At 46.3% G+C, this 11,343-nt stretch overlaps 1 protein-coding gene across 1 annotated transcript; it reads left to right on the top strand.

Moving 5' to 3' along the window:
• Positions 1-9,703: 9,703 nt before the first annotated feature.
• On the top strand, positions 9,704-11,327 carry LOC136990788 (uncharacterized). The gene is made up of 3 exons (XM_067289221.1): positions 9,704-9,719; positions 9,829-10,890; positions 10,958-11,327. Exons 1-2 carry the CDS (start codon positions 9,705-9,707, stop codon positions 10,879-10,881), a joined length of 1,068 nt encoding a protein of 355 aa, XP_067145322.1. The 5' UTR covers position 9,704; the 3' UTR covers positions 10,882-10,890; positions 10,958-11,327.
• Positions 11,328-11,343: the final 16 nt, after the last annotated feature.

The following is an 11,343-nucleotide window of genomic DNA, read 5'->3' as shown; positions in this document are numbered from 1 at the left end:
TAAAAATTTATTTAAAGATATTATAAACATCGATATTTATTTTCGGACAATGTGGCCAAATTCCCGCATTACTGCCACGGCAACGGGGAGATGAATATAAAATGTGTTAAATAGTTAATTCCCCTTATACGTATGTCCCTTTATTTTTAGGATTATACAGTACAGTAGAGAACCGAAAATCGGAATCAATTGGGGACTGGGGTTGTTCAGATTAGTGATTTGTTCCAATAACCGATTATGTACGAAAAAATATATTAACCTGTCCGATGTTCAAATTTTTCTCCGTTGCGTGTCGCTTCGTGTTGAATTTTTCTCCGTTGCGTGTCGCTTCGTGTTAAATTTTCGTCGATTTTAAGCCTAACGAAAATTTTTATAATAATAATCGAGGCTATCGTATCGTTAAAAATTATTTTTGCATTTTGTACAAACAAACTAAATATATCGAAGAATATAAAAACATGAAAATTATACTTTAGAAGTAAATTTAGTATCATAAACGTTCGATTCAGCACGACACAGTCCGACTGAAAATCGTTCCGATTACCGGCGATTCCGATTACCGGGGTTCCGATTAACGAGTCTCTACTGTATTTTAGAAATCCTTTGTATATAGAATACTGTAAAACGAGCGTAAAAGTAATAAAACTCGTGTCGACAACGATTGGCGTTAACATAAATAATGCAAACAAAGTATTTTAGTCGTAATAATGTTTTGATAGTAAACAGAAATGAATTTATAGAGCTACGTTACTTTTAAACCGAAGTTTTAAAATAATCGTCATATTGCGAGTGTTCGTTTACGTATGGCAGATATTTTCGGAAACTGGCGTCCGGCGTATCCGTCAGAATTTTCCGAAGATTCGGCGACGAGTCTAACAACGATAATAATCGTGGCAGTCGTTTCAAAATTGTCGACAAATACGCGCTAGAGCGCAATCGGCAACCTTTTGGCGGTGCGGCCGGATGGCCGAACGGTTAAGGTTAGCAGCCTGCCGCCCTGGGGGACCCGGGATCGAATCCGGACGGGTCGAAAAATCCCCAGGAATTTTTCGGGGGTGGTCCGTCCGGATATGTCTGTCCCCGTCCCTCACCACCCGGCCGCCCCATTGTGGGCCTGGCCAAACCCATAATGGGCTTGCTATAAGAGGCCCTCTTAGTGCCCACAGGGCGGAAAGAGTTACCAAAAAAAAAACCTTTCGGCGGTGTCGCGCCCGCATCGTTCTACCAATTTTGTTGTATATACGCTATCCAAATCGGTCCGATTATAACGGACTCGAAAAACATAATTTTGAAGTAAAGTTGTTAATCGAATTATATTCTTACTTGCCAAGCGCGCGAACAACACGTAGTAGGCCACACGGCCGGTAAATGCCCGCGTTGTAATATAATATACGAGCGAGATATTCGTTTCGAACGTACCGCGGCCGACGACTTCCATTTAAATGGCTAATTAATAATCAAAATATAATTTTAACTACATTCCTACTCGATGGGAGTGCCGCCGAAAATCGTCCCGCGCGCCATAGGTTGCCGACCCTCGCACTAGAGTACGGCCGAGCTGGAACGAATTTTACCAAAGAAGAAGATTTAAGAAGAAAAAGACGGCGCCACGGTAGAATTCGACACCGGCCAGAAGAAAAGGCCAATTCGAAACGGAATTACTGGCAGAAAAATTAAAAAGCATTCGAAAATAATAACTTTATGTTACGAATTTTGCTCTTCGGTATCTGTATCGTAAAATTAAAAAAATGTCAAAAACATCGTATTAATAAACTCAATTTCGATACTTATTTTCTATTCTTATTCGATAGTTTATTCTCATTACGCGTTCGAGTTTAACGAAAGGAATACGCAATTGTTTCGGGAGTCCGAACTAACTATTGCGTGGGATTTTTCGACTCGGCGTCGTAACACATTAACAATTAATAGGCTAATTTAATGATTAAAAATTTAAATAACACTTTAAAGGAAAAGAAACAAAAGGACTAGCGAGATACGCGGCGTATGGGCCTATAACAACTTTTATTCGTTTTTGCTTTCCAGTTCTGCACCTTTTAACTAGAAATACGTTTCTATCCGCTAATTTACTAACGACTAGAAGCGTAATAACATTTTACAAGAAACCTCTGTTGTTTATTATTAAGTATAGTTATTTGCATTAAGTTTAACCAACTTATCAAACAAAACCCATAACTATATCTATACATACAGTACATACATATATATAAACAAGTTTTATTTATACAAAAAATAAATTATTTTATAAAAGTTTTATTTGAGTTTTATGACGCTTTATTCGCGAATAATGCGTATCAAAGTCCGTAATTACACACAAATTTCAATAAGAGATTAATAACTGCGTATTTCTCATTCGTCGAAAGCTTACGTTATCGTATTCCTCCTCCAACGGTTCAGTTCCTGGCAGGACCGGATTTACATAAGGGCATTTGGGGCCTGTGCCCAGGGCCCCCACAAAATAGGGGCCGTCACAAAACTAAAAAAAAATTATGTTTAAACATAATTTTTTTTCTATTACCGCGACAGCCTAGTGTGGCCTAATCATGAGGGCCACAGGCAGAGAAAACCAAACCGGGGAAAAAACCTATGAAACATTGGAAAATTTGGGGAAAAAATTTCACATAGGTATTTTTCAGTTAAATTAAAATAATTAGTTTTACGCAATAAAATATATGTATGTTTACAATAACCTTATTTTTAAATGAAATTTACAACTTCCCAGTTCAAATCTAATTGAAAGTACAGTATTTTGCGTAAACTTTCTAAATCATCAAATTTGCCTACTCTTAAAGGGGGAACCCCCAGCGAATTTGTGCCCAGGGCCCCTGGATTGGTAAATCCGGCCCTGGTTCCTGGCGTCGTCTCCGTCGCATTCTTCGGGCCGAATAACCTTATCTAGAACGAGCGACTCGTCTTTGCGCGCTATAGCTATATTGGGGAGAACACCGGTAACGACAACAATAACTGCGATAGAGGCGATATAGGATGGTTTCTTCTCGTACTTTACGGCGGCGACGGGCGCTCGATTTCGTCGCATACGTGTACAATACGACAGTTGTTATACCGAACCTATATCTTTCGATAAACAGTTAGAGGTCAAACTTTTCGATAGAATCGGATCCATCGCCAATTAATCGTGGAGGAATTCGAACGTAATTTTAAATTATTTCGTTTTCAAATTCGAACTCTGCGAAGTAAGACAGATCTTCCTTCGGCCGTGTTTGCCGCGATTAGCGCAATACTCGACCGGATTTGGTAGATTAGTTATTGATGCCAGATTACCTCTAATGTTAAAATGGTGGAAGGCAAAATCGGCAATCGTTCGTCCCGCCATTTGTCGAACTGTCTGTTGTGAAATAGGAAGTTAAAGTCTGGATAATTATAGTTTTGTTATATTGGAAACTTTAATTAGGCCGAGGACCGAATAAATCGACAGTCCGTTTCTAGACGAAGAACCGTTAAATAACCTACTATACGGTAAAACCCGGCTAAGTCGAAGCCGTAGAAACGGTCTGGTTAAGAGTACGCGGCCGTTACTTTTAACTCCGACCCGTTTTATCGCGCGTCTTTCCCGTTCCGCAAGTCGGCCGTATTTGTTTTTTCTCGTATTCCGCGCCAATACGGACCGCGGAGTTAAAGAAACACTACGGCCGGGACCGACCCGTGACCGTCCGATTACGTCCCGGCCCCAACGTCCTAACGACCGATAGGGTACGTTACCGGCCTTCCCATCGGACACCGGGCGACGGTAGGCCATTTTGCCATCATTCCGGAGAAACAGCGGGAGAAGGGAATATTTGGAAGAATGGAGTACTAAAGTTTTCACTTCGGAGAATTCTTTTGCCCCCTAAACTGGGGCAGCGGCGTAGCGAAATTTTATTTTATTTGCACCGATGGCGGAAAGCGAAAACGTCGGGTGAATTGGGCCGAAAGTCTCGTCCGACCGAAGATTAGCGGCACCTCTTTTAATAATTTAATTGGCGCAATTTGTTTTTCGGGTTAACCCGGATTTTCCGGAGGAAAGGAAGGGCATCCGGCCACGCGTCACGAGCGAAATTCCTGCCACGTTCATTAGGAGACGAGAAAATATTTTTAAATTTCTCACCGTTGCACATTTCCGCTTTATTTTTATCCGTCAAATTTTCGGCAATTTTAAACGGGCCGTGGCTTAAATATATTTTTGAAAATGGTTACTTTTTATATTACGACGCGTAGTCCGCTTACTAATTTATATTTAGTCACTTTAGCGGTCCTTCCCCAATCCGGCCGGGCCTTTAAAAGTACGGCGCCCCTTTTGCACTCGGCGGTGCCAACGGCCGAGTTAATACGGGTGCGCGTACGACAAATAATTTTACGTAATATCCATCTTGACTACAGTTTTGAAGGCCGAAGGCGATTTTCGGCCCGGCCCGGCCCGGTGGGCGCCAGAACGACGAGGCAGAAGGCGCAGCTAGGGAAAATTTGCTCCCTCCGGCCAAAATACACGGCTATTACTCCATCCGTCGATTTAATTTTGTCTTTTTTCCGGGTTTTAATTGGCGCCAATTCGGTTTTTAGATGGGTTTCGCGTAAAATTGTTTTTTTTCCTTATTTTAAATGTATGCCCCTCCCGGGGGCCTAAGAGGTGATGCGCCACCGGCCAAATGCCGGCCGGGTGGCAGACCAGACGGACGTGACGTATCGGCCGCGTCGTTCCGGTCGATTTATTCGACCGGGCAGAGGAAATGGTTTGTCCAAAAATAATTAAATTAGAGCTTTTATCCCCATTAGGCGCAATTTTCCGGACCGAGATCGTACGAGTAACCAACCAAAATTACCCGTCCGTCGATCACGTAAGGACGCGTGCTGGCCGGGGAGAATGGAAGAACCGACGGCCTTCGATTGTTCGGTTACCTTCGGTGGTCACGAACTGCCGTCGTTCCCACCGGTCGGAGCCGCGGAGTTAGAGGAAAACGGCGAATTAGACCGGAGTGCTGGAAAAGACAAAAGAAAGAGAAAAGTTCTGGCGGATATCGACGGACTCGCTTCTAAAACGGGTTTCGTCACGGCCTTCCGGCCAAAGGGGACTGCTTCTACCTCGACCGTTAACCCGACCCGACGACGTTCGAACTATTGCCAACAGAATTACTCTCCTCCGTTGTCGGACGTCCCCAGCCCGGAATGTTTAAAACGCCTTCCGGCGTTTCTACGAAAACCTCGTTAAGATTTTATCCTCCTATTTTTTTTCCCCGCTAATGGTTTGGCTAACGGCTTAGGCCACTAAGTATCTGGATCCAAAAAAAAACAATCTCGGGAATTGTCCCGGAGCCGTACTCCGACGGCCACGGATATAACAACGGTGGGATTTTGGCGGGCGACATTTTCCGAAGAAATTCGTCATAAATTCTACGACTTCCTTCCGGTTACCCATCCAACACTACTTTTTCCGGCGCGCCTCATACCACCCCGTTTAACAAACGATCCGCGCATTTCCTCCCGGCCGGCTCCCGCCGAACGTCTTAAAGGTAAAATGTACAATCCGGTCATTTTCTCCCTTTTCGTTTTATTTTTCGGAAGGGGCCGAGAAAATTTTGCTTATTCGGGCGCCATTTTAAAGAAAGACGGAAAATATTTTCCGCTGCCCGGGATATAAATATTTCGGATGGCTTTTTTCCCGGATAATAGGGAAAGCCGACCGAGGGACGTCGATCGTCCGTCCAGATGTTCTCTAAACGAGAGGAAAGGAGGAAGTTTCCGCCGAGTGGCGGGCAAAAAGTCACCGGTCACGCGTAATTGACGGCGAAAAAAAGTCCTCCGGTGGGAAAGGTAAAGGGTTAAGTGGAAAGTAAAGAGCCTTCTTTCTAAGAATAAACCCGGGAAAAAGACGTCTCCGAAGTTTACCGCCATTTACGCCGAAAACCAACGAGTCCGGCCAGGGCCGGATTTACCAATCCAGGGGCCCTGGGCACAAATTCGCTGGGGGTCCCCCCTTTAAGAGTAGGCAAATTTGATGATTTAGAAAGTTTACACAAAATACTGTACTTTCAATTAGATTTGAACTAGGAAGTTGTAAATTTCATTTAAAAATAAGGTTATTGTAAACATACATATATTTTATTGTGTAAAACTAATTATTTTAATTTAACTGAAAAATACCTATGTGAAATTTTTTCCCGAAATTTTCCGATGTTCCCGGGTTTAGTTTTCTCTGCCTGTGGCCCTCATGATTAGGCCAAACTAGGCTGTCGCGGTAATAGAAAAAAAAATTATGTTTAAACATAATTTTTTTTTAGTTTTGTGGGGGCCCCTATTTTGTGGGGGCCCTGGGCACAGGCCCCAAATGCCCTTATGTAAATCCGGCCCTGCTCCGACTCGAACCGTCGTTTCCTCTCTTTCTTCCACAGTTCCACCGATTTTCTCCGTTTTAAGTCGACTGCGGAAGCAACGCTTCTATCGGCCAATAATAGTTCGTCTGGTATTCACGTGAGAAAATACAATCGCGCGGTGTTTCAATAGCGGAAAGTTCGACGCGGTTAACCGAAATAACTAACATCGGAATAAAGAGGAAAGGATAAATAAACTTAACACAAATAATCTCATATTATTTAATTCAAAGAACAAAACAATCTAATCCAGTGGTTCCCAACCGGTGTTCCGCGAACACTGGTGTTCCGTAAGCATCTTCCAAGTGTTCCGCAGATTTAGTCGCAAATCGGAAAGTGTACAATCGTATTCGAGCCGCCGAATATCAAAAAATTAAAATCATAAAATTTTCATAAACTTAAATATATATGTACGACTCGTACTTATGGAGTGTACTACTGTTTCGAATAAGATAAAGGCAATGATAAAAACTGAATGAAATATGTAAAAATACATCAGGCACAAGTTTCCCATTAAAGTTATTTAGGTATATTTTTCCTGTCTTAGAATTGGGGTTAATAATACGAGTAGAGATTTTGAATTATAACTGCTCATTTCTAATAAAATAACTGATGACAAGCTTATGTATTTCATATTAACTTAAGCAAGTGTTCCGCATCCTAGAAAAGGTTGGGAACCACTGATCTAATCTTACTCGAAATAGTTTTCTTAATCGAGAAATAAGCCTATTTTGTACACCAGTTCTTTCTCGATCCAAGAAAGTATCTCTAATCCAAAATCTTCGTTCGAATCTTCGACAAAATCTTCTAGCTAAACAAAGCGAGCCGTCGAAACAAAATATGTAAACACGTGGATAGCGGCAGTGTCGGCATCGTTCGCCATCTCGAATACTGGACGCACGCGCCGAAATGTAAGCGGATTGCCGCTCGTGTGATTGCGCTGCCGCGCTGCCAAGATGCGTTTGCCACAACGCTTTTCCCTGCCGCGCCGCACGCGCGCATCCTCCTTAAAGGGGAAAAGAAGCGGGTGGCCGCCACCCTCGTCTTCTCCCTAATTGACGACGTGACTTTCGACGGTTCGACCATTCGCTTCCGGCACCCGGCCTATTGTCTGTAAAAAATCGTGTTTTTAACCGTAGCCAACTCGCTCGTATTCCAATACCGGAAGGCCGAGCTTCCGTAACACTGTTTATAACGTCTCAGAAACCGGGAAGAAACCGGAAGCGGCTTGCCACAACGAAGCCATCGACGGCCGATGCCGGGTGGTGAAATTAATACCCAGTCGATTCTTCTCGTAAAAAGACCATAATTTCAAATTATGGGATATACCAGCTTTTTGGGATTTGGCCCGGGCCAAATGCCAGAAATTAATTACGATATTTTGGCCATCGGACATTGGACTAAAGCCATAGAACGCAGCCTTGGTCCCATCGAAAAATTCCGTTTTGCACCCGAGAGCAAAAGGGAACGGCTCTCTGTCTCTATCCACCGTCGGTCGAATTACGCCGGACGCGGTGACCCGAAAACCTTGCAGTTCGGAGACAACGACTGGCATCGTCCGGGTCGGAGGTCGAGACGGAGAAAACCGTCGACGCTTGGCCTAACTTTTCCGGCAAAAATTTTCAAATTGCGCGACGCCACGTGGTCACGTGTTATTAAAAACCTATTTATAGCCTATTACTATTAAATGAAAAAACGCTTAATTTTCAAGCTAGAGACGAGTTTTATAAATAAAACAATTGCGGATGGTAATAACCGGTAAAATCTTCGTTAAGTCCTACTCCACTACGCCACCCATCGACTTTTAACCGCCAAACTAGCGTCGATCCCTTAATACAAGACCCTCCCGCCGTCTTCCGAAGTTTTCCACAAAAGTCGCCGGAGTTATTATGTTTGTAAGTGGGCCGACGAAATCGTGCCCCCACACACGCAGAAAAACGCCCTGGATGTTTTGCATTTCTCGACCTTCCAAAAACGTAAAACTCTCGGGGCACCGTTGTCCACCCGCCGTCGTATATAACGGCAGGGAAAGTAATAGAAACCAAAACTTTTCCACCAGTAGATTCGACAATAGTAAATGTATTAGGCGGCTTTAGTTTTAGCGAAAGCAATAATGCCAAAGTGTGGTGGTTTGTTAAAAAAAGAATCGGGAAAACATCCCTTCTTGACAATTGTCCTGACAAAAAGCGGTACGACGGCTTTTAAGAAGGGTTTACCGGGTAAAATGTGGCTTTGGTGGTAGAAGACGATTCCCAACCGCGGATGGAATTTTTCGAGAAGAGGAAGGTGGACGGCGGGTGGAAGGTGGCCGAGGACCCGACGTTCTATTTAGGCGAGAGGGAAGAAAAGGTCGAGAAGCGCGGGTTAAAGAGCCGAGAAGAGAGAGTAACAATAACTTTCCACTCGCTTCGTTACGGGGACGGTTGGAAGGAGGAAATCGGTCCGGGGATAATTGTCGGAAGACACGCGAAGACCCGGGCTCGACGGGACGCTACTTGTCCTATTTACCTTTTGCCGTCTTCCCCCGAATTCTGTCGCCAGACAAAAGGATCCGCGTTCGGGTCGATGCCCGGGAGACGACGACCAAAAGGAGCCGGTCGAAATCTCCGCTTAAACCGGGAAAATCCGGAAGTGGAAATTCCTCCACACGTAGTTAAAGGCGGGGCTGATTCCGGGGAGGGAGAGCGAGAGTATTTCAAACGGCGGATCTCGGACGGTCTGATTATTTCTCCTCCAAAAATCGACATTTCCACGGCTTTTCGTCGTCGGAAAACCCTTTTTCCCTTTTAATCCCGCGGTCCTACGGAATCGGAAGACGGAGGAACGGAAAGTTCCGTTTTGGCGGAGAAACTCTAGGTAAAAGTTTGGAAAATTCTCTCCGACTTTCGGAAAAACACCAGCCCCGGGCCGAGCCCGTAAGCGCCGATTAATCTAGCTTAACCGGACGGGGCCGAAAGAGAGGAACGCTAGCGCGGACTCCCGATTATCCGGACGGATGGACGAAGATCGGTGGCTTCTTTGGTTTTTCCGGGTTCGAGACTCGAATGTGTGTCACCGCTCGGATCGACTTTCGTCACTTTTTCCCACAGCGTGCTCCCCAGTGACCCCGATCCCCTCGGAAGAGGGACGCTCCGAGGAAAAGGAAATGTCGAACAATAACCTATAAAGTAGAATGGTGGATGGAAGACGGGGCATCTGGCTCGTCCCGCTTTTTAACTGGTCGACGCCGTTTTCCCCACTTCCGAGTCGCGCCACGCTAACTTCGTATATATACCGAGAGGAATGTCGACGCATCGATCAGCGCGTTTACTCCGCGGTGACGTTATGACTCGGTGGAAGGTAAGCTTCTCTTTTCTTCTCTTTTAATGCGGGCTTCTTTCTCTCCGTTTCGCTGTTTAAGAGGACGGCGCCATTGCCTTTCGTTGTCTTCACCGTTCGCTTTTTGCAGGTGTTCGTCTTCCTAACCCTTTTCATCGTATCGACGAGTAGCAAAAGGTCCAGATTGTCGGACCTTCTGGCGGCCGCTTCCGGTTACGGCGGAGGAGGAGGAATGAGCGGAGGATACGGCGGAGGAGGAATGAGCGGAGGATACGGAGGAGGAGGAATGAGCGGAGGCTACGGAGGGGGAGGAATGAGCGGAGGCTACGGAGGGGGAGGAATGAGCGGAGGCTACGGAGGGGGAGGAATGAGCGGAGGATACGGAGGAGGAGGAATGAGCGGAGGCTACGGAGGGGGAGGAATGAGCGGAGGCTACGGAGGGGGAGGAATGAGCGGAGGCTACGGAGGGGGAGGCGGAAGTGGCGGCGGCGGCGGCGGCTATGGAGGAAGTGGAGGAGGAGGAGGAGGAGGAGGAGGGGGTTACGGCGGGGGAGGTGGCGGAGGAAAAGGAGGAGGAGGAGGCGGTGGAGGAACGGCTATTCTCTTAGCCGTTCCGGTGACTCTAGCCCTGGCCCAAACTGGTGGGGGAGGCGGAGGAGGCGGTGGAGGATACGGAGGAGGAGGAGGAGGAGGAGGAGGAAGTAAAGGAGGCGGCGGAGGAAGTTACGGTGGAGGAAGCGGCGGTGGAGGATACGGAGGCGGAAGCGGAGGTGGCGGAGGAAAGAGTGCGGGCGGAGGTGGCTACGGCGGCGGAGGCGGCGGAGGAGGCTACGGCGGAGGAGGAGGAGGTGGTGGAAAAAGTAGCGGCGGAGGTGGAGGATACGGGGGCGGAGGAGGTGGAAAAAGTAGCGGCGGAGGTGGCGGATACGGAGGAGGAGGTGGTGGTAGCGGCGGCGGCGCTTTGGGCGGAATCACTCTGATCGGCATCCGTCTGACCACCACGGGAGGAGGAGGCGGAGGAGGAGGAAAAGGTGGAGGCGGCGGCGGCGGATACGGTGGCGGAGGAGGAGGCGGTGGGGGTTACGGAGGCGGAGGTGGCAGTAGCGGAGGAGGTTACGGCGGCGGAGGAAGCGGGGGAGGAGGAGGAGGATACGGAGGAAGCGGAGGAGGCGGAGGATATTAACCGCCAAAGGTAGGTAAGAAACGACCAGCCTAGATAGAACTTTAAACCCGATTTTCACGCGTGTTTACATTTTCAGGACAAACCATCCGATATTCCAGCCATCAACTCCAAATACGTATTTGTTCGTTATTACGGCGAAGACCGAAGCTCAGGAACATCGTACAACGGAATCACCGTGGCCGACAATCTATAGTACTGTACATCGCGCGAAAAGGACAACTTTACGTATTCACATCCGGGTCATCGGCGATTAAAGTGCAACCGACGACGGTCGGGTTTACGTTTGGAACGGAAAATCTAAAGGAATATTTTGTGACGAAATCAGTTTAAAAATGGATTCGGTTTGCGCCAGGGACGTTTCGGGGGCATTAATTTTATAAATAGGTTATAAAACGCTGTAATTTCCTTATAATGTTTGATATTAAAGCTTATTCAAAACACGAAAATCAAAAGAGTTATTCG

This window comes from Centruroides vittatus, unplaced genomic scaffold (genome assembly GCF_030686945.1).
Source record: "Centruroides vittatus isolate TY-2023 unplaced genomic scaffold, ASM3068694v2 contig_134, whole genome shotgun sequence".
Classification (NCBI taxonomy): domain Eukaryota; kingdom Metazoa; phylum Arthropoda; class Arachnida; order Scorpiones; family Buthidae; genus Centruroides; species Centruroides vittatus.
The sequence above is the reverse complement of the archived record's forward strand: the minus strand, read 5'-3'. Positions and strand labels throughout refer to the sequence as shown.